At 39.6% G+C, this 26,055-nt stretch overlaps 1 protein-coding gene across 5 annotated transcripts in view; it reads left to right on the plus strand.

The window, feature by feature from the left end:
* SDK1 (sidekick cell adhesion molecule 1) overlaps nucleotides 1-26,055 on the plus strand; it is a 917,480-nt gene that overhangs the window by 364,217 nt on the left and 527,208 nt on the right. For all 5 annotated transcript variants that reach the window (XM_058285708.1, XM_058285711.2, XM_058285709.2 and 2 more), the window contains exon 4: nucleotides 2,169-2,316. In XM_058285708.1, coding sequence (XP_058141691.1) covers nucleotides 2,169-2,316 — 148 coding nt within the window. The remainder of the gene's footprint in view (nucleotides 1-2,168; nucleotides 2,317-26,055) is intronic.

Consider the following 26,055-nt stretch of genomic DNA (forward strand, 5'->3'; position numbering starts at 1 on the left):
ATTAAGAAGAACTCCAAATGTTTAAAAACAAAAAATAATGTGTCTTTGGGAAGCTCATCAAAATCACTTAAACCATTTAAAAATTTTTTCATTGATTCTGTTTGGGTAGAAAATTTACTGAGTAAAAATTGCTTGAGATGGAGAAGTAAATGACCACATAGCTAGTTAGATGATGGGGCTAATGAGGAAACTTCACATTTTCATTTCGACAGATGCTACATGGCACTGAAGATGTAAAGAAAACTGAACAAGGTGCTTTCTATTTTATGAATCAGCTGCTCTTACCTTTTATTATATTCAGATTCCAAATGTTTTTAAAATAGAAAATAAACTTGTTAAGATAAAATTTCCTCAATTCATAATCAGTTCTTTTAATGATTTTTTTTTTAAGAAATTCTTTAACTGCATAGGAAAAAACATGTGAATAGTAAATGTTCCAGATGCTATTAATAATATAGTGATTTAATTTTATTAGGCAGATCCATTTTGGATAATGAAACTTTTAAAAGTAACTGTCCTAGATATCAAAATGCAGGGTGGTTTAATTTTACTCTAGTCTTTGGAAGGAATTGGAGAGGGACTTAGCCCCCTTAAATTTTTCTAATCTAAATTCTACAAAAGTATCTATCTAACATGGACTGCTGTCTTCCGCCTGTTTTATAATACTCTCAGTTTACTGCTAAAATTGCTACTCATTTAAAAGTAAGCAAACAATGCGGCATGAAATTTTACTTTGTATCTTACTGTGTTACATTAGATTTTAGAGAACTTTAAAGAGCTCCTAAATTGAGCTAATCAGTAATGACAATATTTCTTTATTTAATTTGACCCCCAAAAGATTTAAAGAATAGAATTAGGGAGTATAATTATAATTACTAATGACTAAGTAAGGTGCTGATGTTATATATGTTTAATTATATTTTTAATCACTAGGAAGGCTTATTACATTTTTCTGAATTGTGGTAAAGTCACTCAGCTAAATCTCTTTGCAGAGTAATTAAGAACTTTTATTCAATTGAATAATTGAAAATTTAAAAAAAGTACAGATCAATTCCAAAAAACATATTTGAATATGTTAACAACTTGGAATTTAACAATATATTAAGTTCTCTTGGGTAAAATTAAGTTTTGGATATTTCCTTGCTTAAATTATTTATATCCTTGTTTTATCCTGTATCTCTAGCTCTTAGATTTTCTTTTATTTTCCTTTTCCCTTCCATTTGTTACCAGCTTTCACTTTACTTTAAAATAACCATGGATATTTTTCTATTCTAATTCATTAATTTGTTTCATCTTTTTCCTCAAATACTAAACATTGCTCTTTACATAGAAAATAATTACTTTTGAATCAAAAGCGATTTATAATTCTATGTAACATTCTAAATTTATACCCATTAAGACAAAAATATATTTGTGATATGTATGTATGCATGCACACATTTATCTGTAACTGATTATAATACGGAAAATTTTCAAAAACTTTAAATGTTACTAATTTTAAAATTAACTACTTATACCAATATTCCAATTGCTGTTGTTTGTGTGTATTTGAGACCCTATTGTTTATATGTTATTAACCAGTAGAACAAAGATTGCAACAAAACTTAGCTGCCCCAAATTAAGTCAGTGGTGTGGAGGTAGGAGAACCCTCTTGAAAGGAATCAGTGTTTAGAAAAGATTGCATCCAAAAGACCTGTTAAGGAGATTTACCTCCAAGATGAAGAGAAGGAGAAACTGAGCAGAACTTGGGCAGGTCCTGCAGTGGCCAAACCAGTCTGAAAGACTTGGGAGCCAGACGATGTTTAAAAGCATTTTATTAAACTGTTTCTGTGGAAACTACTTCAAATAGCACTAGAATGCTTGTCGATGATTTATTTCAATATAAAATCAGTTGCAGACATTTCTTTGTATTGTTGCAGTAAGCCAAAGACCATGTGGTTCTGCTGCTTAATGCTTTTCTTAGGTACTTTGGAGGCTCTTGGATTTGCCTCATGCTTCACTTCACAACCAAATCTGTACTAATCAGCTCTCCTGCTCAGCCTGTCTTGCCTTATTGCTTAATTATAACAACAACAGTGACTTTGTTATAAAATATAGTTATTCCCATCTTTGCCCCCTCCAAATGATTTTTTTTTTTTTAACTTAAAAGGTCTAATTTATCTCTGCAGATATGGGGAATTTCATGGATACAGAGCAGAGGAAAACAGTTTCTCAAGGACAGGCAGCAGTTCTGAACTTCCTACACATGATCAGCTGTCCCCAGCCACAAGTGACTTGGTTTAGAGAAGGACACAAGATTATTCCAAGCAACAGAATGTAAGTTGTTCCAAACTTTAAAATACAGCTAATTACACTTGCTGATGCCATTTACGTATTAAGTATACCAATTATGTTTTGAAAAGAATAATTTTGTCTAGGAGTCCTCCCCAATCCTTAATAAACAGTATTTTAAGACTGGCTTGGAAATTTTTATTTAGTGCAAGAAAATAGCATGTAATGCTGTTCCTCATGTCCTGAAGGTAAAGCATACTTACCTCCTCTGCACAGTTCACTTTGTGTTTTTGTGCATGTTGTTTTATTTTCAGATGTATTTTTTGAGATGTCCTTGTTTATCCTGAGTTGTATTCAGCTCCCAGTACTAATTTAATGAGTTCTGGTATTTACTTTAGAGCTGTGAGGTTCCCCCCCCACCTCTTTTATTGAGCCATGTGTGATGCTACTTTCTCTGACAATAAACCAGTAATTACTGCTTCTTTCTCTTTATCCTTTTATCCTACCATGACAGTTTTATTTCCCTTCGTCTAATTAGTGGTTCACCCATCTATTGCAGAATAGTTGCTTTTTGATTAGTTAAGCATTATTTCAAGGTGTTCTCGCCTATCCCACATTCAAGATATTTATCTAATGCCAAACAATTTTACTTCATTTGGAGCTTTCAGTGATTAAAAAGAAAACATTTGATATCTATTTCAGAACTGGGCATTTTGCAATGTAATTTAAATATTCAGAATATAAGGGTTTCAAGGGTGAACATTTCTGAAAGAATCACAGAACGCTATAAGCTTAGGCTAAAGGTGAAATATTTATGCCATCAGGTGGTTGTACACAGATAAAAATTCATGAGGAAAAAACTCTTATTTTGCTTTTTTTTTTAAACAAAAAGGATATGTGTAAGACAATTTTCTGAATAGGTTTCAAATGTAAGTAGAAAAGTAACTGTGGGGCATAAATTCATTTTCTACCCTACCTGAGTGTCTGTGGAATCCCTTCTCTAAGCCTAATGGCAAAATTCTTCCACCTCGGGATCTGAATCCTGCTTGAACCTAGAATATCCGTAAGCTTACTTAGCACATGTTTCTATCTTGGTTATTATAAATAGGAAAAAAATTGAAATATATGAAAGCCGTATTTTAAAATTCCAGTGTTTCTACTTACCTTAGAAGATAGGATGACTGCTTTCCTCTTTTCTTTATTCCATTAGAAGTTGCTTAGTTACCCACCTTTACATTGACTCCAGTTATAAAAGTGAATAATATTAAAATTCATGCTTGAATTTGGGCAAAAATGAAGGCTCACTTTCTCATTCTCTTAGCGGTCTGTCACACTAAAGAAAAGGCAGCTACGTTAAGATCCATTCCTTGTTAGTATTCGGAGGGGCTGCAATGTTCAGCACAGCATGGCTGGGCAGGGCTGGAGCAGATGCTGAGGGCAGGGTCGATTGCACTCGACTTCCTTTCAAGATTCTAGTTAATGTCATTGGTGGCAGAGTTCATGATGGAGGGATTATTTCAACTCAGTAGCAATTGACTGTGTATTAACTCATTAGTTAACCTGTATTCTTGAGATAACATTTATTCAGGAAGCCTGAGAACCAAAGGCATCACCATCCCCAAATCTTCAAGATTGAGGCAAGAACCAACATAAGGCAGGGATGCTACTGTGGACTAAAGCAGACTTATTATTATTCCAGCAATGGCAGAACCTGTAACACTCATGTAAAGACAGTAGTCACCAGAAGTTCTGAGGGGAGGGTGAGGTAAGAACAGGTGTAACCTGGGGCATTTTTGGGACTGGAATTGTTTTGCATGACATTGCAGTGGTGAATACAAGCCATTGTTATACATTTAGTCAAAACCTATAAAATTGTGCATTGTGAAGTGTCAACCATAATGTAAACTATAGACCATGCTTAGTAGCAATGTTTCAATATGTGTTCAACAATTGTAACAAATGTACCACACTAATGAAAGATGTTAGTGTAGGAAAGTGGGGGTGGGGTGGGGTGGGCATATGGGAATCCCTTATATTTTCAATGTAACATTTATGTAATCTAAAACTCCTTTAAATGGAAAGAAAAAAGAATTCTTAAAGAGGATATAGATGAAAACAATGACTCTTAATTCTCTAAGCTTTTTTTTTGCTTGAAAGTTCATGCTAAAAACTAATTCTCAGGGAGCTGAAAATATAAAGATACTAGTAGTGCTTTAACTTAGTGTAATGTCAGACAAGTTGTCTGCTTGCAACTGTGAAGCTATTAAAAAAATTCTAATCTCAACAGACTAATATACCAATATACTTTTTTAGAAGATGAGAGGAGGCTGATAATGGATATTTATATTTTTGTAAGACATTTTTTTAGTTTCATATTTTCTACCTCATCATCACTCTACATTTATTAATTACCTGCTGTGAAGATATCATAAATCATGATCATGAGTGTAAGCATGGCCTCCTCTCAAGTTTAGACATCATTCAGAAATATATTGCTTACTACCTCTAAGAAAGTGTAGCTTTCAACAGCAAATGGAGGGGCATTTCTGTATTATTCCCACCTAGATGGTTATCAGGCAAAACTCAGGTGGCATTAGGTCTATTCTGTACCACCAGAAGTGTGATTTGAAAATGGAAACATTCGACTCGAAGTGTTTCACACTTATCAAAAAACAGACCAAGCTTCTGGACCTACTTTTTTTTTTTTTTTAAAGATTTAAAAAAAAATTTTATTTCTCTCCCCTTCCCCTTCCCCCCCAGTTGTCTGCTCTCTGTGTCCATTCACTGTGTAGTTCTTCTGTGTCCGCTTGTATTCTTGTCAGCGGCACCTGGAATCTGTGTCTCTTTGTGTTGCATCATCTTGCTGTGTCAGCTCTCCATGTGTGCAGCACCATTCCTGGGCAGGCTGCACTGTTAACCTGATTATGTGAGGGCACATCCCCAACTCTTTTTTTTTTTTTTAATTATACAAATAACTTTTGTTATTTTTTTTTTTAAGATTTATTTATTTATTTCTCTCCCCACCCCAGTTGTCTGTTCTCTGTGTCTATTTACTGTGTCTTCTTTGTCCACTTCTCTTATTGTCAGCGGCATGGGAATCTGCGTTTCTTTTTGTTGTGTCTGCTCTCCGTGTGTGCGGCGCTGTTTCTAGGCAGGCTGCACTTTCTTTCGCACTGGGTGACTCTCCTTACGGGGCGCAATCCTTGCGCGTGGGGCTCCCCTATGCGGGGGACACCCCTGGGTGGCACAGCACTCCTTGCGCGCATCAGCACTGCACATGGGCCAGCTGCACACGGGTGAAGGAGGCCCAGGGTTTGAACTGCAGACCTCGCATGTGGTAGACAGACGCCCTAACCACTGGGCCAAGTCTGCTTCCCTCTGAACTCTTTTTAATATCATCTCATGACTTTCAGATGTGAGCTTTTGTCTTCAAATTAAGTGATTTTTTTCGTTTAAAAGAAACAGTAATTTTAATATTTTCCAACTTGAAAAATGAATTGTATACCCTATTAATAATATTAATAGCAGTTATTATTTATAGAGTACCTACTTTAAATGTATCTTCTAATTCTTACAGTTGCCTTTTGAGGCAGGTATAATTAGCCCCACTTGTAGCTATTGGAAATAAAGGTTAGAGATGCTGAGTGACTTACTTAGGACACAGATGCTAGACTGCAGAACTGGAGCTCAGTGACTCTAGCCCGTGCCATCTCTTCACTATACCAGGTTAGTTCCTCCCTCTCACTTTACTTTGCTGAACATCCTTCATGCTTTTTGAAAGATTTATTGTTTCCATATATTTCTTTGGTCCTTTTTCTCTCTCTTTTTTTTTTTAAACCGGGCTTTCAGTGTGAAATAAGCTAACCTGGGTTTGCTGTGAGCCATGGTCCCACACAAATGCATGTACCCACGTCAACACTGAGCCTGCCTGCATATCCATTATTTTTCTCTTTTGTGGTGGGTCTGATGGTTCCTAACTTCAGAAACTTCTGACAAAGAGAAGGCAAATGTGGCCTTCTAGTTAAAGCATGGACTTTATGAAATTGAGAAGTCTAGTGGGAAATGGAGGTAGAACTTCTCTCTCTGTAAAGAGAGCACAGGTTAGATGGCAACGAGAGATCTGGGGGGCCACTATGATGTTTAGAATCCAGCATCCTTTCCCGGTAGCCCCTTTGTTCTTGTTGAATAAGGGGGTTTAGATTGTGTAGGGAAAATAGCCCCAGGAAGCCATCAGATTTCCAGAAAAGTAATTGAAGTGAATGCCCAGGGGCAGTACTTGAGCTGGCTCATATTCATGTGAGAAAGGCTAACTGGGGCTCTTACAAATTTCTGACTGCTCTTTGGAACATTCAAACAAGTATTTATTCCTTCAACAGGGTATTTTTGGAGGACATACTATGTACCTGGCACTATAGTAAGCATTGAAAATCAGTAAACAAATAACAAACAAATAACAGTAAACAAATAATTAAATACAGCAGTAAACAAATAACAATCTCCTTGGGGAGCTTCCATCCGAGTGGGAGGAGACAGACATTAACCCAATAACTGTATATAATCTGTCAGGTGGTTATAAGTAGTGGGGACAGAGTAAAGCAGGGTGAGGGAGTAGGGAATGCTGGGCGCTGGACTGGGCTACTGCTTTAGACAGGCAATCAGGAAAGGCCTCTCCGTAATAAAATGTTTGAGCAGAGACTGGAACGAATTAAGGGGGCAAGAATTGCATGAGGTAGGAGCATGCCCAGCAGCCCTGTGTGTCTGTGGAGCAGCTGTGGACCCAGTGAGTGGGAGAGTGCTGGGGGTGGGGGCTGAGGTTAGAAAGGCAGTGGGGCAAAGGGCCCCAGAGCTGTGCTGCTTAGCCTTAGTGAGGACTTGGAATGTGGAGACAATTCTGGGAGAAGCAGATTTTGTGTATATGTGTGTGGGGTGTGGTGGTGATGGTGGTGATGGTGTCTGAAAAATTTTTTGGACATTTTAAGTTTAAAATGCATATTAGACAGCCAAGAGGATCTATAGATTAGGTAGGTATATATATCAGATTCAAGGACAGTTAAGAAGTCTAGGTTATATTTGGGAGTTCTTGACATATTGATGTATTGATGGTATTTAAAGCTCTTTACAAAGCTCTTTACAAACCAACCACTATATAAGCCAGTAGGCCAAGTGCCTTCTATCAGTTAAGGTGCTCTTGGCTGCTGGTAACTGAGATTGACTCTGGCTGTCTTTATTGGCAAACACAGGGAATTACAGCACCAATCAGCGGTGAGGACTGGACGTAAGCAGGGCTGTCCCAGGGCTCAAGGAGCAAGGACTGGATGATGCAGTTCACTAGGTGCTGCCACACTGCTGCAGGGTACCTGCTGGGCACCAGTGCTGCAGGAGCTTTTCTTTTTGCATTTTGTGTCACTTGCTCAAGACTCAAAGTCCCATAAACCAGTACCTGAGCTCAGGCGACATGCCTGTCTCTTTCTCCACTCCTGAACAGTATCTCAGGTAGATATCATAATGCTGTTGTGTAAAGTTTTCAAGTGTTAAAAATTCCATTCTTCTAGGAATAAAAATTTTAACTTCTTACCGTTTTGAACTTCTTACCTTATCTCACTAGCTCAGACCTGAATCTGACTCAATAAGCTGAGCAGGAAAGAGGGCAGCTTATTCTTTTTCAATCTTTCCTCATCTTGTTAACTTCTACCTGTCGTTTTCCACTACTGGGTAGTGTGTTAAGCAAAATAACAGCCCTCCAAAGGTGCTGGCGCCTATGACTGTTTCATGACAGAGAGTAGTGAGGGCTACAGAGGGAATTAAGTTTGCATATAGAATTAAAGATGCTGATCTGTTGATGTTAATATCTAAAAATGTGGCAGTGGCTTTGGAATTTGGCAGCAGGAAGAAACTGGAAAATTTTTGAGGTGCATAATAGAAAAACCCTACGTTTCCTTCTTTCAGTAGAAGTATGGCTGCTGGTAAGGATTCAGAAGGAAGTGAGGAAGTTGATAGAGAAAATCTAAATTGCTTGGAGAATACCTAAATCATCATGGACAGGCTCTTGGTAGAAATATGAACATTAAAGGTGTTCTTCGAGGACGCGACAGGAAATGAGGAACATGCTATTGGGAACTGGAGGAAAGGGGGCCCTGGTTATATACCGACAGAGAGCTTAGCAGAATTTTTACCTGAAGTGATTTGGAAAGCTGAAGTTGGGAATGATGACATTGGCTATTTAGCTGAGGAGATTTCCAGGCAAAGTGTTTAACTTGTGACCTGGTTTTTTCTTGCTGCTTGTATTAAAATGCAAGAGGAAAGAGATAAATTAGGTAAAGAATATTAAAGAAAAAGAGTCAGGACTTAATGATTTGGGAAATTCCCTGTCTATCCATATATCAAAAGATACTAAAATTAACAGATTTACTATCAGGGAAACATACTCCAGAGAAAATTCTGAGGGTGTGGATGGACAATCTTTTGCTAATACTTCAGAAAGATCAACAGGTCAGAATATTCAGTCAAACAAAAAGCTTGTGACTCATAGACCTTCTCAGTCATCTCAGCAAAGCCAAAACTAAAGATGGGATTACTTAATAAAAAATTGTGTTGGAGTGATGGAATGAACAACAAAGAAACTGCACGAGATTCCTGAGAATTTTATACCAGCAGAAACATTGCTAGCTTTGACTGAAGGGGACCAAAAGAGGATGAAACAAAAGAATCCTGCTGGTTACCCGAAGTTCTCCAGGCAGGACATAGGCTGATAAAACTAGTCTCGAACGCATGCCACCTTTCATGATAAAAGGGCAGAACTGTGAGCCCAACAGGTAGAGTCAAGAAACACAAAGGATAATTCCCAGGCCTTGAAACCTAATGGGGTTTGCCCAACTGGCTTTAGAAATCGCTTGAGACTGGTGGTTCCTTTTTCCTTCCATTTTCTCCTCTTTTAAACCAGAAAGCCTACAATTAGCATCCTATGCCTATTCACCATTGTATTTTGGGAGCTGATAACTTGTTTCTTGAGTTTCACAGTTTCACAGAGGGAGAGGAATTGTGTTGCAGAGTGGATCATACCTAGTGCCTTAGCCATACCTGATTTAGGTGATAAAGCTTTGGCACTATTACGCTGTTAAGAATTAGATGAGATTTTGGAATTTGGTTGATGCTGTAATGGATTAAAACTTCTGGATGTTTGTATAGGGTGATTTTATTTCACATGTGGGATGAACATTAACTTTTGGGGGCCAGAGTTCCTCCTTTGGAGGAACTTGTGGATGTGTTGTTACATGCCAAAGGAGAATTAAGATTGAAGCGTCAGCAGGAAACTAATACAGATGGGGAGATGGACAAAAGGCGAAGTCTTACTTGATTAGTGCAATTAAGATTTGGTATCTGTACCCTCTTGCTGGGACATGTCCTAATGCTGGCATTCTCTTGTGTGCTTGTTTGAGTTCTTGGGAAAGCATATCCCCCTGCAGTTTATTGACACAGGCAGTGTCCTCATCAGCTGACCTCTTACTACTCCTTGTCATCCCCTACTCTGGCCCCATCCCCACACCCCTTGCTCTTCCCCCTACCCAGATTCCCCCACTCTGACCATCCCCCTCACACACACATGTTTTTTCCTGATCATACCTCACCTTGGCAGTCAGGCTGCTTTCAAGGAGACTCTAGTTTAGTTCTTTCCCTTGAGTTAACTTTTCTCCTCAGAAAGTTCAATCTCTCTCCCATCCCATGTTGCCCAATAAACTTAGGAAACTCACTTTCCTGTAACCCTTTTGCTTACTCTGCCATAGCTACAGATTTTTAGCCAAACTTTAACTGGTGAGAGTCCCATTCTAGTCCCTGTGGCCTATACATTCCAGAGGACAGAGTTCTCATTCTCCCCAAACCTCTTTCATCCCTCCATTCTATGTGGAGGGAGGCTCAACATTGCCTTCTAGAGCAGCAGCTCTCTCCCAAGAAACCTTTCACCCTTCTCTGACCAATCTCTCGCCTTCTTTCATATCTGTGGTAGAGGTACATCAGTGGACTTGCCTGGATCTCCACTTAGCAAGTACTTCATGAGAGACCTTTCTCTTCCCTTAGAATGTTTGGGCACTTAAAAACACCAGTGTCCCATACTTTATGGCTTTAGACAAAACTCCGTGATGAGAAAAATATTTAGCATCCTGTTATTCTAACACAGTTGTAGGTCCAGGGGTCTCCTCAGTCCATTTTTAAGCTCCCCCCTGGGCACTGACCATCTAAAAGGTCTTTGTTTTATAACTGTGCTAAGCTTACCAGACGTTCAAGAATGTGGTGGCTGAGTAAATGAATGAAGGGAGGGAGAGAGAGATCTGAAGAAGTTATATACTATCTGTAAAATTCCTCAGGAAATGGAAGAAAAAAATCAACATGACAAACCTTAGGAAAAAAATGCTGCTGATGAAATGGAAAAATATCTTGGAAAGGCAAATAACATTTTGAAAGAATTGAGAATAAGTTATACTCATAATATTGAATAGGTAATTATAGTCTTTCTTTATCTGAGAAGATGAAAAAAATGCACATTCATTTCTCTGATTGACTGAATCCAAACAGTTACTTTGTTATCTTTGCATATCAAAGGTGAGTATAGCCTTACCTTATAAATAAAATCTAATTTGATAATGAGACTGTTTTGTGTTATTTTGGTTCAGACTATTTTCTTTGTTTCATTTTCTTTCTTAAAATATGAAATGTGAATGTTGATGTCATGCAATATTTTTCTTACCACCAGGTGGTAGTTTATGTTGGCAGTTACTGGATTCGGGCAAAGCCTTGTTTGGTACAATGCCTTTCTTTGGTTTAATTGCAGGTTCTTGTGTTCAAATTGTATCCTGCAGCCCACCTGACAGGAATGTAAGCTTGTGTTTTCCTGGAAATGTAACGTTTATGGATTAAATATTTCAAGCCTCCAGTGAGCTTTGCAATAGACTACTTGCCCATAGTGATCTGAATTGTTAAGTATCAGCAGTAAACAGCATCCCAAGTGACTTAGAAAACAGTTGGACTCATAATTGTCCATGCTTAAATACTTGAACATCCATTAACTTATTACCATTTCATTTCAATTGCTTCAAGAAAGATTTGTTTAAATTAGCACTTGTACTGTAAGTCATAGCTTAATACTTGAATGAAGTAGATCTGGTAGTAATTTTTATAGTTAACTGGACTTTCAAAATAATGTGCTTTAAAAATTTTATATTATATTTTATAGGTGTTTTGTGAATGTTTATAGAGTATGACTGTATGTGTGAGTTGAGTCAACTTTTGTATAAGGAAAAAGGCTAAGAGGTATGGGATCTAGACTTGCCTTTACCATTAACTCTGACCTGTGCCCAGTAATTCTCCCTTTGCCTCATTTTCCCAGTCAAAAAATGAGGAAGATGTATAAATGACCTCTAAGGCCCTTTCTGGTGTTAGCATTCAGTGACGCTGTTATTCAAGGGGTGCGGGTGGCTAGTGTGCCTTCCTTCCCTCTCTTCTTTCTTCATGGATTCAGCAAATGTCTACTGAAAATCAAGGCACTGTTCTTGATTCTTAGGACAGAATGGGGACCAGGGCTGTACACAGGCTCTGCCATCAGTGAGGTCATCATTTAGTGTGGAGACAGGTTGACAGACAGGTACTTTCAAAAGAGGGTGGATGTCCCCAGGCGAATGCATAGGTTGGACAGAGAGGTGCTGAGATGGGGTGGGAGGGGGTGGACACTCCCTTCAGTGGATCTGTGAACGGCAGCCTCTCAATGGGGGGGGGGCGGGAATCTTCTCAGAAATACTTTATTGGGGTATAACTTACATGCAACAGAATGAACAGGTTTAAGCTCACAGGTTGATGGGTTTTATATACTCATAGAATCACCTCCCCAATGAAGAAATGCCCCCTGAGCCCTTGGCCATTGGTGCCACCTCTGCCTGCTAATCAATTTCTGTTTCCAATTAGTTACTTTTACCTATTCTAGAACTCCACATAGCCAGAATCATAGAGTAGGAAATCTTTTGCGTCTGGCTTTCTTCAACATAGTTTCTGTGAGATTCTTGAGGTGATATTTAATAATAGCCACCATTGTTGACATTTGTTGAGTGCAGGGTACTGTTTTAAGTGTTTTCTGTATAAGGATTCATTCATTTCCTCCTCGCAGCAGCCCATGAGCTGGCACTGTAAATATCCTCATTTTACCGGTGAGCGACAAAGACTGAGTGAGGCCACAGGACTGATGAGTGATAGACCCCTTTGGGGCCAGAGCCCACACTTCAGCTTCTATGCTATACTGCTTTGTTAGGTTGATCTTTGAAAGATGAGAAGGAATCCACCATGCAAAGATCTACAGGAAGAATATTCCAGGCAGAGAGAGCAAATGCGTGCAAACAGGAAACAGTTCTGTGGGCTTACTAAACTGGTTAGAGGGCTATAAGGTGCAGGCAGAGAGAAGTAATAGGCCTGAAATCTGAAAAACAATCAGGATTTTGTTCTATAGGCAGTGCGAAGTCTCTAGAAGGTTTTTCTCCCTCCTGTTTTTAATTTAACTTATTTTGAAATAGTTGTAAATGCAAATACAGTTGTATGAAATAATCCATAGATATCCTCTGTGCCCTTTAAACGGTTTCCCCAAATGGTAAGGATCTTACAAAACTTTAGTACAATATTGCAACCAGGATTCTGACATTGTTACATTTGAGACACAGAGCACCTGTTCAGGTAAGGATTCCTCAAGCAGCCTCTTCACAGCCACACCCACCACCACCCTCTCCTTCACCCCTGGCAAACACTCATGTGTTTTCCATTTCTATACGTTTATCATTTCAGTTATATTATATAAATGGAATCATATAGTATGTAACCTCTTGGGATTGTCTTTTTTCACTCAACATAGTTCTTGGGAGATTTATCCATGTTGTATATATCAGTAGTTCGTTCCTTCCTTTCATTACTGAGTAATATTCCACAGTGTGGATGTACCAACATTTGTATAACCTTTGAGCTGGTGTAGGACATCTGATTTGTAACCAGTTTTGGTCATATGAATAAATCTGCTGTAAGCATCTATGTACATGTTTTTGCTTGGACACAAATTTTCATTTTCCTGGGTAAATGCCTTAGAGAGCAATGACTGGGTCGAATGGTAGCTGCACGTTTAGTTTTAGAAGAAACCACCAAACTGTTTCCCAGAGTGACGGCACCATTTATATATCTACCTGCGTTGTCCGAAGTGTCCATTTCCTACAGCCTCAGCAGCATTTCGTGTTGTCACTGTTTTTGATTTTAGCCATTCTGGTAGGTGTGTAATGCTGTCTCCTTGTGTTTTTAATTAGCATTTCTCTAATGGCTAATTATGTGGAACATCTTTTAATATGCTTGTTTGCCATCCGTATGTCCTCTTGGGTGAAATATCTCTTTATGTCTTTTGTCCATTTTCTAATCAGATTTTTTTTAGAGTTGAGTTTTGGGTATTCTTTATACATTCTAAATATAATCCTTTGTTGAATATGTGGTTTCCAAGTATTTTCTCCTACTCTTGTTTTTTCATCCTCTTAACAACAGGGTCTTTTGCACAGCAATATTTTAAATTTTAGCTAAGTCCAATTTTTCAGTTTTTCCTTTTATGCATTTGTACTTTTGGTGTCAAGTGTTAAGCAACCCTTGCCTAGTCCCAGCCCTCCTATATGTCTTACTAAAAGTTGCACAGTTTTACATTTTATATTTAAATCTGTGATCCATTTTGAATGCAGTTTTGTATAAGATGTGAAATTGGTCAAGTTCTTTTTTTTTTTTATGTTTGCCAATATTGCTCCAGTTCCAATTATTGAAAAGGTTTTCTTTCCTCCATAGAATTGCTTTTTCACCTGTGTCAGATATCAGCTAGGCTTATTTGTGTGTGAAATACTAGACCAAATTTATATGCTAAAGGAAATTATCCTATAAAGAAGGTAAATGTGAAGATTCAGGAGAGAGTGGGTGTAAGTAAAGGTGCAGAGTCCTGAAGAAGGGAGAGGCGGGGCCGCACAGGCCTTCACAGGGGTCCTCTGGGTGTGGCCCTTTGAGGGGCAGCCTTTGTAAAGGCGGGCTGCTCCCACAGGAACAGGATGGAGGCAGAAGATGGGTATGGGTGCCTGCTGGCTGGCAAACATCCTTGTGGCAAGGGGAAGGATTTCTTGAGGATTTTGATTTTCTCTGTGAATATCGGGATGAGGTTATAAGCTTAGAGTGAGATGGGTGTAAGGAGAAGAGAAAATAGAAATGATCATCCAGAGACTCGAAAGCAAACTGATTAGGGAAAATATGGAAGGTATATGGGACCATTTGAGAGCCAGTGTATAGTTGTGGCATGTGGTCCAGGATTTCTTCAGAGAAATTTAGAGGTTCCAGTGCAGTTGTAGAGAAGGCGACTCATTTGGGTGAAGACAGAATTAGGGTTCAGCCTGGCTGTCAGGTGAGAGTGAGAAGTAGGGTTGTTGAGGGTGTTTGCATGGGCATGAGGGGTCTTGGTTGTCTCTGAGTTGGATAAGGTAGTGATGTGGTGGAGTCAGAAGGCTGCAGGTGTCTGTGAAACCGAAGATGACTGCAGCAGGGGAGTGGGTGTAAGTGGGTGTCCTCTCATCCTCACCCAGAACCCTGTCCACTCCCAGACCCCATTTGAAGGGACCCAGACCAGGCAATCCAGAAAGTAGGTGGAGTTAATGTTTTTGTGGGAGTGTGTATGACAGGGATGGACCAGCTGATAAATTACTCACCAGCCTTGCCAGGCTGCTGTAGCCTCTGAGACAGCCTGCAGGGTCCAGCAGCCTGTGCGGGGCCTGGCTGTGGTCAGCGGATGGTGCCTTCCTTTCTAGTCACGTGCTCCTTCCCTGCCTCACCCCTCTCTCTGCTCCCCAGTAAAGGGCCATACCACCATACATACTCCAGCAGAGGCTCTGTTTTCTAGGAAAGCCAGGCCAGGACAGTGGGATCTTTGAGGTCTAGCCCTGAGAAGTGGAACTTTTATTGGGGCTGAGGAGGCTGAGGGAGGGAAGGTGAGAGTGGGAGGGAAGAAGCTGAAGACCCCGAGTTCTGGAGGGGCTGTGGGCTTGGGTGTTGAAGGACTGGACTGAGCAAGAGGCAGGAGATGCTGAGCTCAGAAAATGGGGGCGGCTGGCACCTCAGCAGGGGCAGCATGGAGGAGGGTAGGCGGGCCAGGGTCCAGCTTGATGGCGTGGGCTTCAGGGGACTCTGAAGAAAGAGGAGAAGTGGTTGACAAGGCCGCCCTGCCGGCGTGCTGGGGCTTGCTCTGCCGAGGAGGTGCTGTGAAGGCCTCTGGAGCTGCTCCTGTGGACCTTTGGTTCTGACATGAGACATTGGCAGCCTGGAATTCCACTCGGGAGGTATCTGCCTGGGGCGGTCACAAAACCTAGTTTATGAAGCCGGGATAACGATCTTTTCTTCCCAGAGTTGTCATGAGATTTAACAAATGATAACGAACAGGGAAGTAGTTTGCCAACTAATGTTTAAGGAAGTGAAAGATGGCACAACCCATTACCCCTAAAAAAGCGTGTCCTGATGCTGTACGATGTGGTTCTGTGCAAGGCTGTGCATGGGGATGTCTTCCAGGATTTGTAGCCAAGCGGGTAGGACCCCAGGTGGGAAGGGCAGCTCTGCCCAGCTCCCCTCACCTCCTGTGCGGTGGACCATGTCCTTTTCCAAATGCAGATTTCTAAGGCCTGGAAAATTCCATTTTGTTTTTTCCTTACCGCTTCTAGGAAGAAGGGGCACAGCAAGAGTGTCATTGTGCAAGTTTGCCCTGGGGCAAATTCGTGTCTCCATAAGTAGGTAAGGAAAGGATGGAAAGAGTTATATTTTGTAATGGATGGTCTGCAGGGTGCTGACTGCGTTCCTATTCCTGTGCTTTAAACAAGAACCTCCAAGTACACAGTGAGAGGGGGCAGAGGCTGTTATGATAATTCATATTTTCTTTCAGATGGTCAGCCAGTGTGACATTATAGGATAAAGGGTTGCCTTATAAACAGTATTAGATTGGTGCTGGAATATTGCAGGCAGTGGTCAGGTATTTAAGTTTGAAGTCCAGTCATCACATGATGTTGGATTTAATGAGGTCATTAAGTGTCCTCTCTTTGGTACATTTGTGATGTCTGCGGATAGCTGGCAGTGTCCTTGCTGCTTTGGGTTAAAGGGAACATCAAGGTAAAGAACCATCTCTTGTAAACCAATTAGCCCATGGGCAGGAGGGGGACTCTGAGAATTACTTGGTTCCATTTGAGTTGGCAATGTAGTGTTTAACTTTAATGACAAAAGTTTAATATTCTGTGTACCAGTTTTTTATTTGAAAAGAAAATACCACTTCATTTTATGTGTATAGATCTAGTGACAATAATGCATTTCTTTACAAATATTAGCCTATTAGACATCATAAGTCAGTTGCACATAATTGCATTTCACCAGCTCTACATAATACTTTAATTAAAACTAGGATAATTAAAATACAGTTTTAATGAACAATAAATTCAGAAGTTGCCAAGCCTGTAATGTAGTAGTTGAATCATACCTTTCTCTTTTTTTAGCTCCTAAATCTGTATGCATATAATGTTTTGAAATGGCAACAATCCTGAGCAAGAGGTATTTTTAAACTATATAACAGTAGGTACTAATAAATAATGTTTCCTTATGATAATGTTATACATCTGTGTATCCTCCTCACAAATAATTGATTATTTGCTACTAACTACAATCTCTGTGAGGCAAGGAAAAGGTTTTCTTTGTTTTTGAAGGCTCAACAACTTAGCACAGTGGTGGGCCATACTAAATAGTTCATGTTTATTGGATGAATCAATCAATATTTCTTGAATGAATAAGTAACAGTAAGTGGCTCAATGCAGAGAGAGTATGTGGGATGGAGCACCTGGACTGGGTTTCAGATCCAGTCTGACACTCATAGCTGTTTGAATGTGGAGAGGTCTGTTAACTCTGTTCTCAGATGGAGGTAACAGTAGCCACACAGCCAAACTCTTGAAATTACTGTGGGGAACATTCATTTGGTGAATAAAATTAGAGATGTGAAAACACTTTCTAACCTGTAAAGTAAACATAGTATATTGCATTATCATTCCCACCTCTGCTCATTATACTCTAATTATATACATGAACATGCCAAGTTCTCTTTTCGTTTAGACCTGTGTATTTGGGTTGTTTTGCGTAGTTCACTTCCAGTTGTGGTAAGTGGCACTTTGGTGATGCTGAATCCTGGGAGGTAAGCCCTCTCCAGCCCCTGCCCTTCTCCCCCAGCCACAATGCCCTTGGCTGTGATGCCAGCCTTGTTATTAGGCTGGGTAATTGGGAAGCTACCTGTACATCCACCATATAATGCATTACATAGTCAAATAGAAATGACTTTTTTTAAAGATTTATTTTTTTAATTTATTTCTCTCCCCTTCCCCGCCCCCTGCCTTCAGTTGTCTACTTTCTGTGTCCATTCACTGTGTTCTTTTGTGTCTGCTTGTATTCTTGTCAGCTGCACCCAGAATGTGTGTCTCGTTTTGTTGCGTCATCTTGCTGTGTCAGCTCTCCATGTGTGTGGCACCATTCCTGGGCAGACTGCACTTTTTTCGGGTGGGGCAGCTCTCTTTACTGGGTGCACTCCTTGCATAGGGCTCCCCTATGTGGGGGCGCCCCTGCGTGGCATGGCACTCCTTGCGTGCATCAGCACTGTGTGTGGGCCAGCTCATCACAAGGGTCAGGAAGCCCTGGGTTTGAACCTTGGACCTCCCATGTGGTAGGCGGATGCCCTATCCCTTGGGCCAAATCCACTTCCCAGAAATGACTTTTTATTAGCTTCTCTTTTGGATTCATAGTGTCTGTGTTACCTTCCCCCAAATCCAGGTTATTCATTAATTCATTCATTTGTTCATTTAACTAGTACCTAGCTTCACTGCTGTCATCCATGAAAACTACTGCCTAAGCAGCAAGTTCCATATAAAGCAAATAGGCTTTGAACTGTGGCCAAGGGGAGACTGCTGGGGTAGAAAGTAAAAAAGTCGTTTTCAAGTGCTCTTTCATTTGAAACCAGCCCTAGGTCCTAGTCCTTATGAGCAGCATCCTGGAGATGCTCTGAGAGGCAAGCTGTCTGTGCATGAAGTGAGAGCCAAGGGCCAGAGTGAGCCCAATTTGCACGCATGCTTTGGGAACTCTACCATGGCAAGCTGGCAGAGGTTCATATCTGCGTGGTACTAGTGCCTTTTGGGTCTCTAAGCAGAAATCTTGGATGCCAAAATTAAGTCCTTCCCCACCCCAAGCAAGGGAGAAGGGGAAGTTGCTTAGTAATTCCTGGAATAGGCACCCAAGGAAGGAAGAGGTGCCCTTGGAGTTTCAAGAGGGTAGAGGGTGGGCCTCCCACGCAGGGCACTATGCACTGTAGGACTGGGGCCAGCTGGTGAGGAAGCTCTAACCTGGACAGGTCAGAGCAGTGGGGAAATGGGGCACAGAATGTTAAAGATGAGAGGCAGACCCCTAAGCTTGGCTGAAGGGGCTGTTAGAGTTGGCAGTTGCCTTCACCAGGTGAAGAGAGGAGGTGTTTCTGGGGAGAGTGCAGCAGATGCTGCAGAGACTGAGGTGGCCTTTAGGAACGAGGCAGGGGACACACACTGCACATGGGGAGGTTCTGTAGAAGTGCAAACTCCTGAGGAGCAGGGGAGGATAGGAGGCCCCCTGGGTTTAAAGTAAGGAGAACTGAGTCTGAGAGCCAGCTGCACTGTTTCATCATTTTCCCATATGAGAACATCCTAACAGCATTTCTGGACCTTAATTCTACACATGTAAAATGGGTGAAGTCCTGTGATTGTCTGCTGGGAAAACATTTTGCCGACTTGGTTGGGGCTATGATGAGGAGTGGAGGGAGTCGCTGTTGGCGGAAGGTGCTCCTAGCAGCAAGGGTTAGTGAGGTGCAGCCAGTGCGAATGATGTGGGGGTGCAGATGCCTTATCTTTCCACAAGACTTGCTCTAAAGCTTCATGGCATTCAAGTAAAGAAAGCAGAGAAAGTCTTACCACACGAATTTTATGGATGACTGCATGGGGTGAAGAAAGAGCTAAGTGATTTAGGGTCAAATAGTATGTTACTGAAGGATGTGAAGAGGGAATTCAGCACTTGAACGATACCTTGCTGGGTTTTGTAGTGAATATTTATAGCCAAGTTGATCTCAGCTTGACCTTAAGGATTGTGACATGGCCAAAGGAGCCTGCTGTGGTGGCGGGGTATCTAGGGCTTTAGTCCCAAGAGGTCACATGTGGTCAGGAATCTTAGGGCAAGTCTCTGGTTTCTTTGAGGCCCCTTTCCTTCACCTCTAAAAGGCAGGTGAGGAAAGCTTGGCTGTCCATCTCATAGGATTTTTGTCATGGCACTCAAAGACCATGCTAGATTTAAGAGCATTTTGTTATATCTGAGTAATATGGACTCTTTTCCTCCTGAGGGCTCATTCTTTGACCAAAGCCTAGCTCGATCTCCTTGCTAGAATACGTGCCTCCACACAACAGTGCCTCCTGGCATTCAGTGGCCGGCCACTTGGCCCTGGACTAGGCTCTGAGAGCAGGAGGAGATATCAGATGATTCTGGCTCCCGAGTGCTCACAGTCCAGTGGGTGCTTTGCAGCCACATCATAGTAGTCTTCTTTAAAAAAATAACACCCTAAAATTCATCTTTTTAAAGTATGTGATTCAGTGGGTTTTATTATATTCACAGAATTGTGCAACCATCACTGCCATCATCATGATCTAATTTCAGAACATTTCCATCTCCCAGAAATAAACCCCACAACCATTAGCAGCCACTCCCCATCCCCTCCTTCCTGCAGCCACTGGCCATCACTAATTTCCTTTTCATCTCTGGATTTGCCTATTTTGACACTTAATGTAAATGGAATCGTACAATATGTGACCTGATGTTGTCTTTATGCAACTGTTTTCCTCTCTCTCTTTTCCTTTTGCCTTTTACAGATCTTCTGGGATACCCTCTCCTGTGCCAAGTTCTTTGGGAGTAAGAAAAAGACATTCCTCCATTTCTTTAACAAATATTGTTTGACTTCCTCCTTTGTGCTAGACATTTCATAGGTTCTGGTACAATGACATTTGGGTCCCTGTTCCCACAGAATTTGCAGCCCAGTAAAGGTAAACAAACAAAAGAGGCAAACAGACAAATATATAGAGAACTGCATCCTATATATCATTGTAATTTGCACACTGTGGGAATATCTTAAAACATGTGATGACTAACACAGGAAAATGGATGCATTTTTATTATCAGCCTAAAGCTGAAAAGCTTTAAGCAAAGATGGGAGGATTTTTGGCAAGTCTATCATGATTGGTGTTAAGCCATGTATAGATAAAACTGTTATGGAAAATGGCGACAGATGTGCTTTGTCATCTCCATCTCCAGCCTTTACACCACCAATCAAACCTTAGGTACACTATCCCCATCTGGAAGTAATCCTAGGATTTCTACCACGAGACCTCTTGCTACAGCATATAAAGCTTATAAAGATCCCCTCTACTAGTGACGATCAGCTTATTTCTGACAAATGCCAAAAAAGATGAAAATCTTTTATCTAAAGCAATAGAGTACATGTTCAGTTGGTAGTATAATGAAAATGGAGGATTCACTATGAAAAGTGTGAGTTGCTACCCTAAAAAAAGAGCAGAGTACTGCCAGTTTCCTCGGTTAGTTATATCATTACTCTTAACACATCGGGATACTATTTCATACTTCTTTCGGAAGCCCTTTTTTTTAAGGATACAGCATATTTTTAGCTCGCTCTTTAATAAATGTGGAATAAGTTTTTAAGAACCTGAAAATACATGCAAATAGGATTTTGTGCTTTCTGTGATCATACATGTTAAACACAAAAACCCAGCATAAATTACTGTAAATTATATTAATTTTGTGGTGAGACTTAGTCTTCATGAGAAGCTGAGGCAAATTTCACGAATGGGAAATGTGCATCCCCTTCTACAAAGATATAAAGATTATAATTAACAGTTTGTATTGTGGTCTCTTAATTTATATAGTATTTAATGTCTTAATTATCCTTGCTTTTATATATGTGCTGCTGTGACCTGTCATCTTTCAGTGTTCTAAAACTGAAACAGAATTTTGAAAATCTACTACTGTACTACTCAAGTACTCAAGTTTCCTGATAATAAAATTTGTTAATTATATGTTTTGGAAAAAAAAAGAGAACTGGGTGAGGAGATAACTCCTTTGTCCTATCCAAGGAGGTAAGAGTTAGGTTAAAATCTGAAGAAAGAAAAGCAAAGATGTGCAGAAATGGGGCTAGAAGTTCTGGGCACAACATTTGCAGAGGAACAAAAATGGGAAAGAGCGTGGTGTGTTCTGTGAACTGAAAAGTAGCCAGTGTGGCTACAGTGCAACAAGGCCAGCAGAGGCCAGGTCATGGGAGACTTTGTGTACAGAGAAAGGTTTGGATTTTATTCCTAGTGCAATGAAAAGACATGGTGGGTTAAACCAGGAGGGTACCATAATCTGATTTGCTTTAAGAAAATCTGGCTTGTTTGTGGAGAATGGATAGGAAGGGGTAAAAGTGGAAACAAAGGAAGTACTTAGGTAGTTTTTTCAGATGGCTGGCGAGAGATGCTGGTGGCCTGGATGAAGATGGGGACAGAAGAATTGGAGAAAAGTAGAGAGACTAAAGATATGTATCAAACATAGAATCAAATGACTGTATATATCATAGAGGCAAATATCTTTTTATTCTGATTTGAGAGATTGAGTATACATTTATTGAAATAACAACTAGACACAGAATGGTTTTAAAGAAGAAAAATTCCATTTCAGACACTTAAGTTTGAGACACTTGTGAATCATCTGAGGAGACATTTGGATGTGCACAAGTCAAGCTTAGAGGAAGGATCTGGGCTGGGCATACAAAATTTGGCATCAGCAATATATAGGTGGCATTTAAAGCCAGGGGAACAGATGAGCTCATCTAGAAATTTTAGAGACAAAAAAGGAAGAGAAGCAGACACTGAGGAACGCCAACATTTAGCAAAGGGTGGAGAAGTAAGACATCTGTAGAACGATAGAGAAAAACCAGCTGGGAAGGGAGGAGACCACATAAGAGCATGATGCCGTGGAATCACCAAGACACCCTTTTTACCTGATACCAGCCCATAAGTAGTTTGATTCAACAGGACTTAAATTCCAGCACAAGAAAAAAGAATAAGATTGACACAGCATAGGAAAGAAGGAGGGAAATGTGAGGCAGAGAAGGGAGGATGAGTGAAGAGCAAGACATAGGGGAAAGCCCGCTATCTAAAGTTTTCTTAATCTCCTGGGTAAGGCCTGCACATAATAGGCTCAACGCCACAGCTAGGTTGGGAGAAAGTCCAGTTTCCCTCTCTACTGTCACTATAAATTAGAAGGTCCTCTAGGGGGAAAAAGTGCTGCGGACAGATTAGAAAGTTTGGGATCAAATAACTATAACAGCACTAGTTCATGTTTCACCCAGGATGATTTTTATTGTTGTTTTTGCACTTGATCTTTATTGTAGTTGACTGACTTGCACAGCCTTACCTTGGAAGTTTGTAAATGGGGAAGTATCCTTAGAACTTAGGTATCTTTAGAATGAAATTATGTCTTTTGATTATATGTACAATGTGCATACTCTATTTTTATTGTAAGGGTCTATAGCAATTTTGAGAATTTCCTATGCTATATAAATTTTAGTATTTAGAAATTACTTGTGTGAAGTTTCTCTGTGTTCATAGTCATTTTAACACATACCTTTCATTCTGTAAAATCAGGGGCAACCATTATTGCTTACTATAAAGATCTACATTGCTGTTGAGCTTTGTCTTCTATATGAAAACCTGCATCATGGCAAGTACGTTAACAGCTAATTCACTACCAATAAATTTATTAACTTTGCTTTGTTTTTAAATGATTATATCCAGATAAATCATAGTCTGACTTGAAGCCGTTGTGTATGGGTTAATATGAATGAATTAAATTTTAGTTAAATTTAAGACTTTTGTCTATGGAAATGAATGTGAACAGTACTTGTGTTAATTAACGTTGGAGAGAAAGGAGGAATTGGCAACCTGCCGTTGGCTTATCTCTGAACCTTAGTTGTGAGTGGAATGTCTAGCTGTTTAGTGTCTGGCCTTCATCTAACTCACTCTCTGTGAATTTAAATAAATCGTAAATGCCCTGGATAAGATTTAGTCATTTCTTTGATCTGATGGTAAAATAAGGAATTGTGTAGAGAGAGAATTTTTGAAAAGCATCTAATGATTAAAATGGAAAATCATACTGTTTCTAAATGCTTAGTGGAAAATGCCCTCGGTTTTGCATTTTCTGTTATCTTCTTTTCTTGACATCCTTAGAAAGGATAATAGATATAATTTGGAAAAAAGGCAATATAAAATGGTGGTTAAGAATGTGAGCTCTGAAATCAGGTTGCCTGGGTTCAAATTCTGCCTCTGCCAATTAATAACTTTGTGGCCTTGCACAGGTCACTCGACCTGCCCAAACCTCAGTTTCCTCTTCTGGAAAGCTGGTATAATAACAATGCCTTACTTGTAGGATTGTTGTGAGGATTAATTGCAAAAGCACCTGAAAATTTAAAAGGCTTAGACTGGCACCTGGATCATTATAAGAGCATCATAACTATTAAGGTTCTTAATATTACTCTTACTATTGTTATTACCTATTTCAGTTCTTCAAATAGAGGAGGAAACTGTGAGGTTATTCCTTTGGCATTAGTTTCCTTCAAGTAAATCTTGTAAAGTAAAATTATTTTTTGTATTTCTGATTACTTTCATACTATCTAGGGACATGACAAGTATTTTCTTAATCCTTTATGTGAATAAAAAAGTCCAAGTTTTTGATACCAGTCGGTAAAATGGAACAAATGAAACAGTAACGAAAGAGATTCTGCAGGATGAATAACAACTAAGTTTGGGATGTATGATCAGAACATGTTCCAATACTCTTCAAAAAGACATCCTCTTTAGTTATACAAAATATGAAGCCCTAGAATTTTTCAGTGTGAACCTTGGAAAAACATCTGTCTCTAGCCCCTTTTGTGTCACTTTTAATGGTATGTGACTGTATCTTAGTGAAACTGCTTAGTATACAAATGAATAATTGTGTAAAAATAGTCAGAAATAGTGGCTGTGTATAGCAGGGAAAACAGAGAGATTGAGAGGTGAGCAATTTTCTTTGTGTGTTTATCTGTTTTTTGTTTATTATTGTTGTTGAAATAATGAAAATCCTCTAATAATGATTGAAGTGATGAATGCACAACAATGTGATTATACCAGATACCATTGGTTATATACTTTGGATGAATCATATGCTTTATTAATATGTATTAATAAAATTGATATGTTTTTAAAAAAAGTATACACTTTAACCCCTAATTTCATTTCTGGGAACTTTCTCAAAGAAAATAATAAGCTGTATGTGCAAATATTTATGGACTAGGATATACATTATAGAATAATTTATAATAACCGAACATTGGAAATGACTTAAATGTCCACCATTGGGATATTGGTTAAATAAATGATGTTACATTGTTACAATGGAAAATTAATCACATATTTAAAATTGTGAAAAAATCAATAGTAATTAATATACTCAGACTAAAGAAAGTTAAGCATTTTCATATCTTAAAATCTCTTGTAATGGTGAAAGACTTTGATTCTTGTCCATGTGTGAAGTGAATAAGATTGTGATAGTTTATAGAGTAAAATCTGTAATAACAATAATATAGCATCATAGATCAGAGAAGTGAACCTCCATGTTTCTATTTTTTTAAAAAGATTTATTTTATTTATTTCTCCCCACACCCTTGTTGTTTGCACTTGCTGTGTCTGTTCATCTTCCTTGTTTCCTTAGGAAGCACTGGGAACCAAACCCAGGACTCTGATGTGAGAGGGAGGTGCCTAATTATTTGAGCCACCTCCGCTCCCTACTTTGCAGTGTTTCTCATTATGTTTCTCTTGTTGTCTCTATTGTTGCATCAGCTTGCCACACCTGCCCATCACATCAGCTTGCAGTCTTGCTTATCTTCTTTAGGTGGCACTGGGAACTTCTGCTCTCTTTTTTGTTGAGTCTCTTATTATATTTTTCTTCATGTGTCTCTTGTTCCAGTGCTTACCCATTGTGCCAGCTCACTGTTTTATTTAGGAAGCATCAGGTATCAAACCAGGGACTGCCCATGTGGTAGGCAGGGGCTCAACTATTTGAGTCACATGCACTTTCCTGTGTTTCTATCTTTAAATGGGGTATATAGGTGAATTATACAATAGTTGAAGTTTATTTCATACATACTGTTTTTCCCTTTTTAAATATTTAACTAAATGAAACACTTAGATAAGACATTTATGCTTGTGACATATCTTGATTGGGGTTTGTTTTTGTGTTTTCACTTGTGTACTTTCTGGGAAGTTATCCTCTTAGAGGTTTAGGCTGGAACTGAGTGTTTGAACAACACTGGACAGTGTGGTCAAAGAGAGGGGGTGTGTGACATGCAGGATGACCAGCTCAGACCAGTTTATCCAGGATTTCCCTGGCTTCAACATCAAATGTCCCTTTCTCTGGCCATCCTTGAGCCCCTGACAAACTGAGGTGGCCAGCTAGTTCTTGTCTTTAGCTATAGTAGGTGTAAAATCTGCCAAATTGTAATTATCTCCTTTCCCTGCTAGTCTCAAAGGTTTTACATCCGTAAGGAAGATGGAAAGTGGAAAATAAATCTGAGATTGGCTAATTATC

This window comes from Dasypus novemcinctus, chromosome 23 (genome assembly GCF_030445035.2).
Source record: "Dasypus novemcinctus isolate mDasNov1 chromosome 23, mDasNov1.1.hap2, whole genome shotgun sequence".
NCBI lineage: Eukaryota > Metazoa > Chordata > Mammalia > Cingulata > Dasypodidae > Dasypus > Dasypus novemcinctus.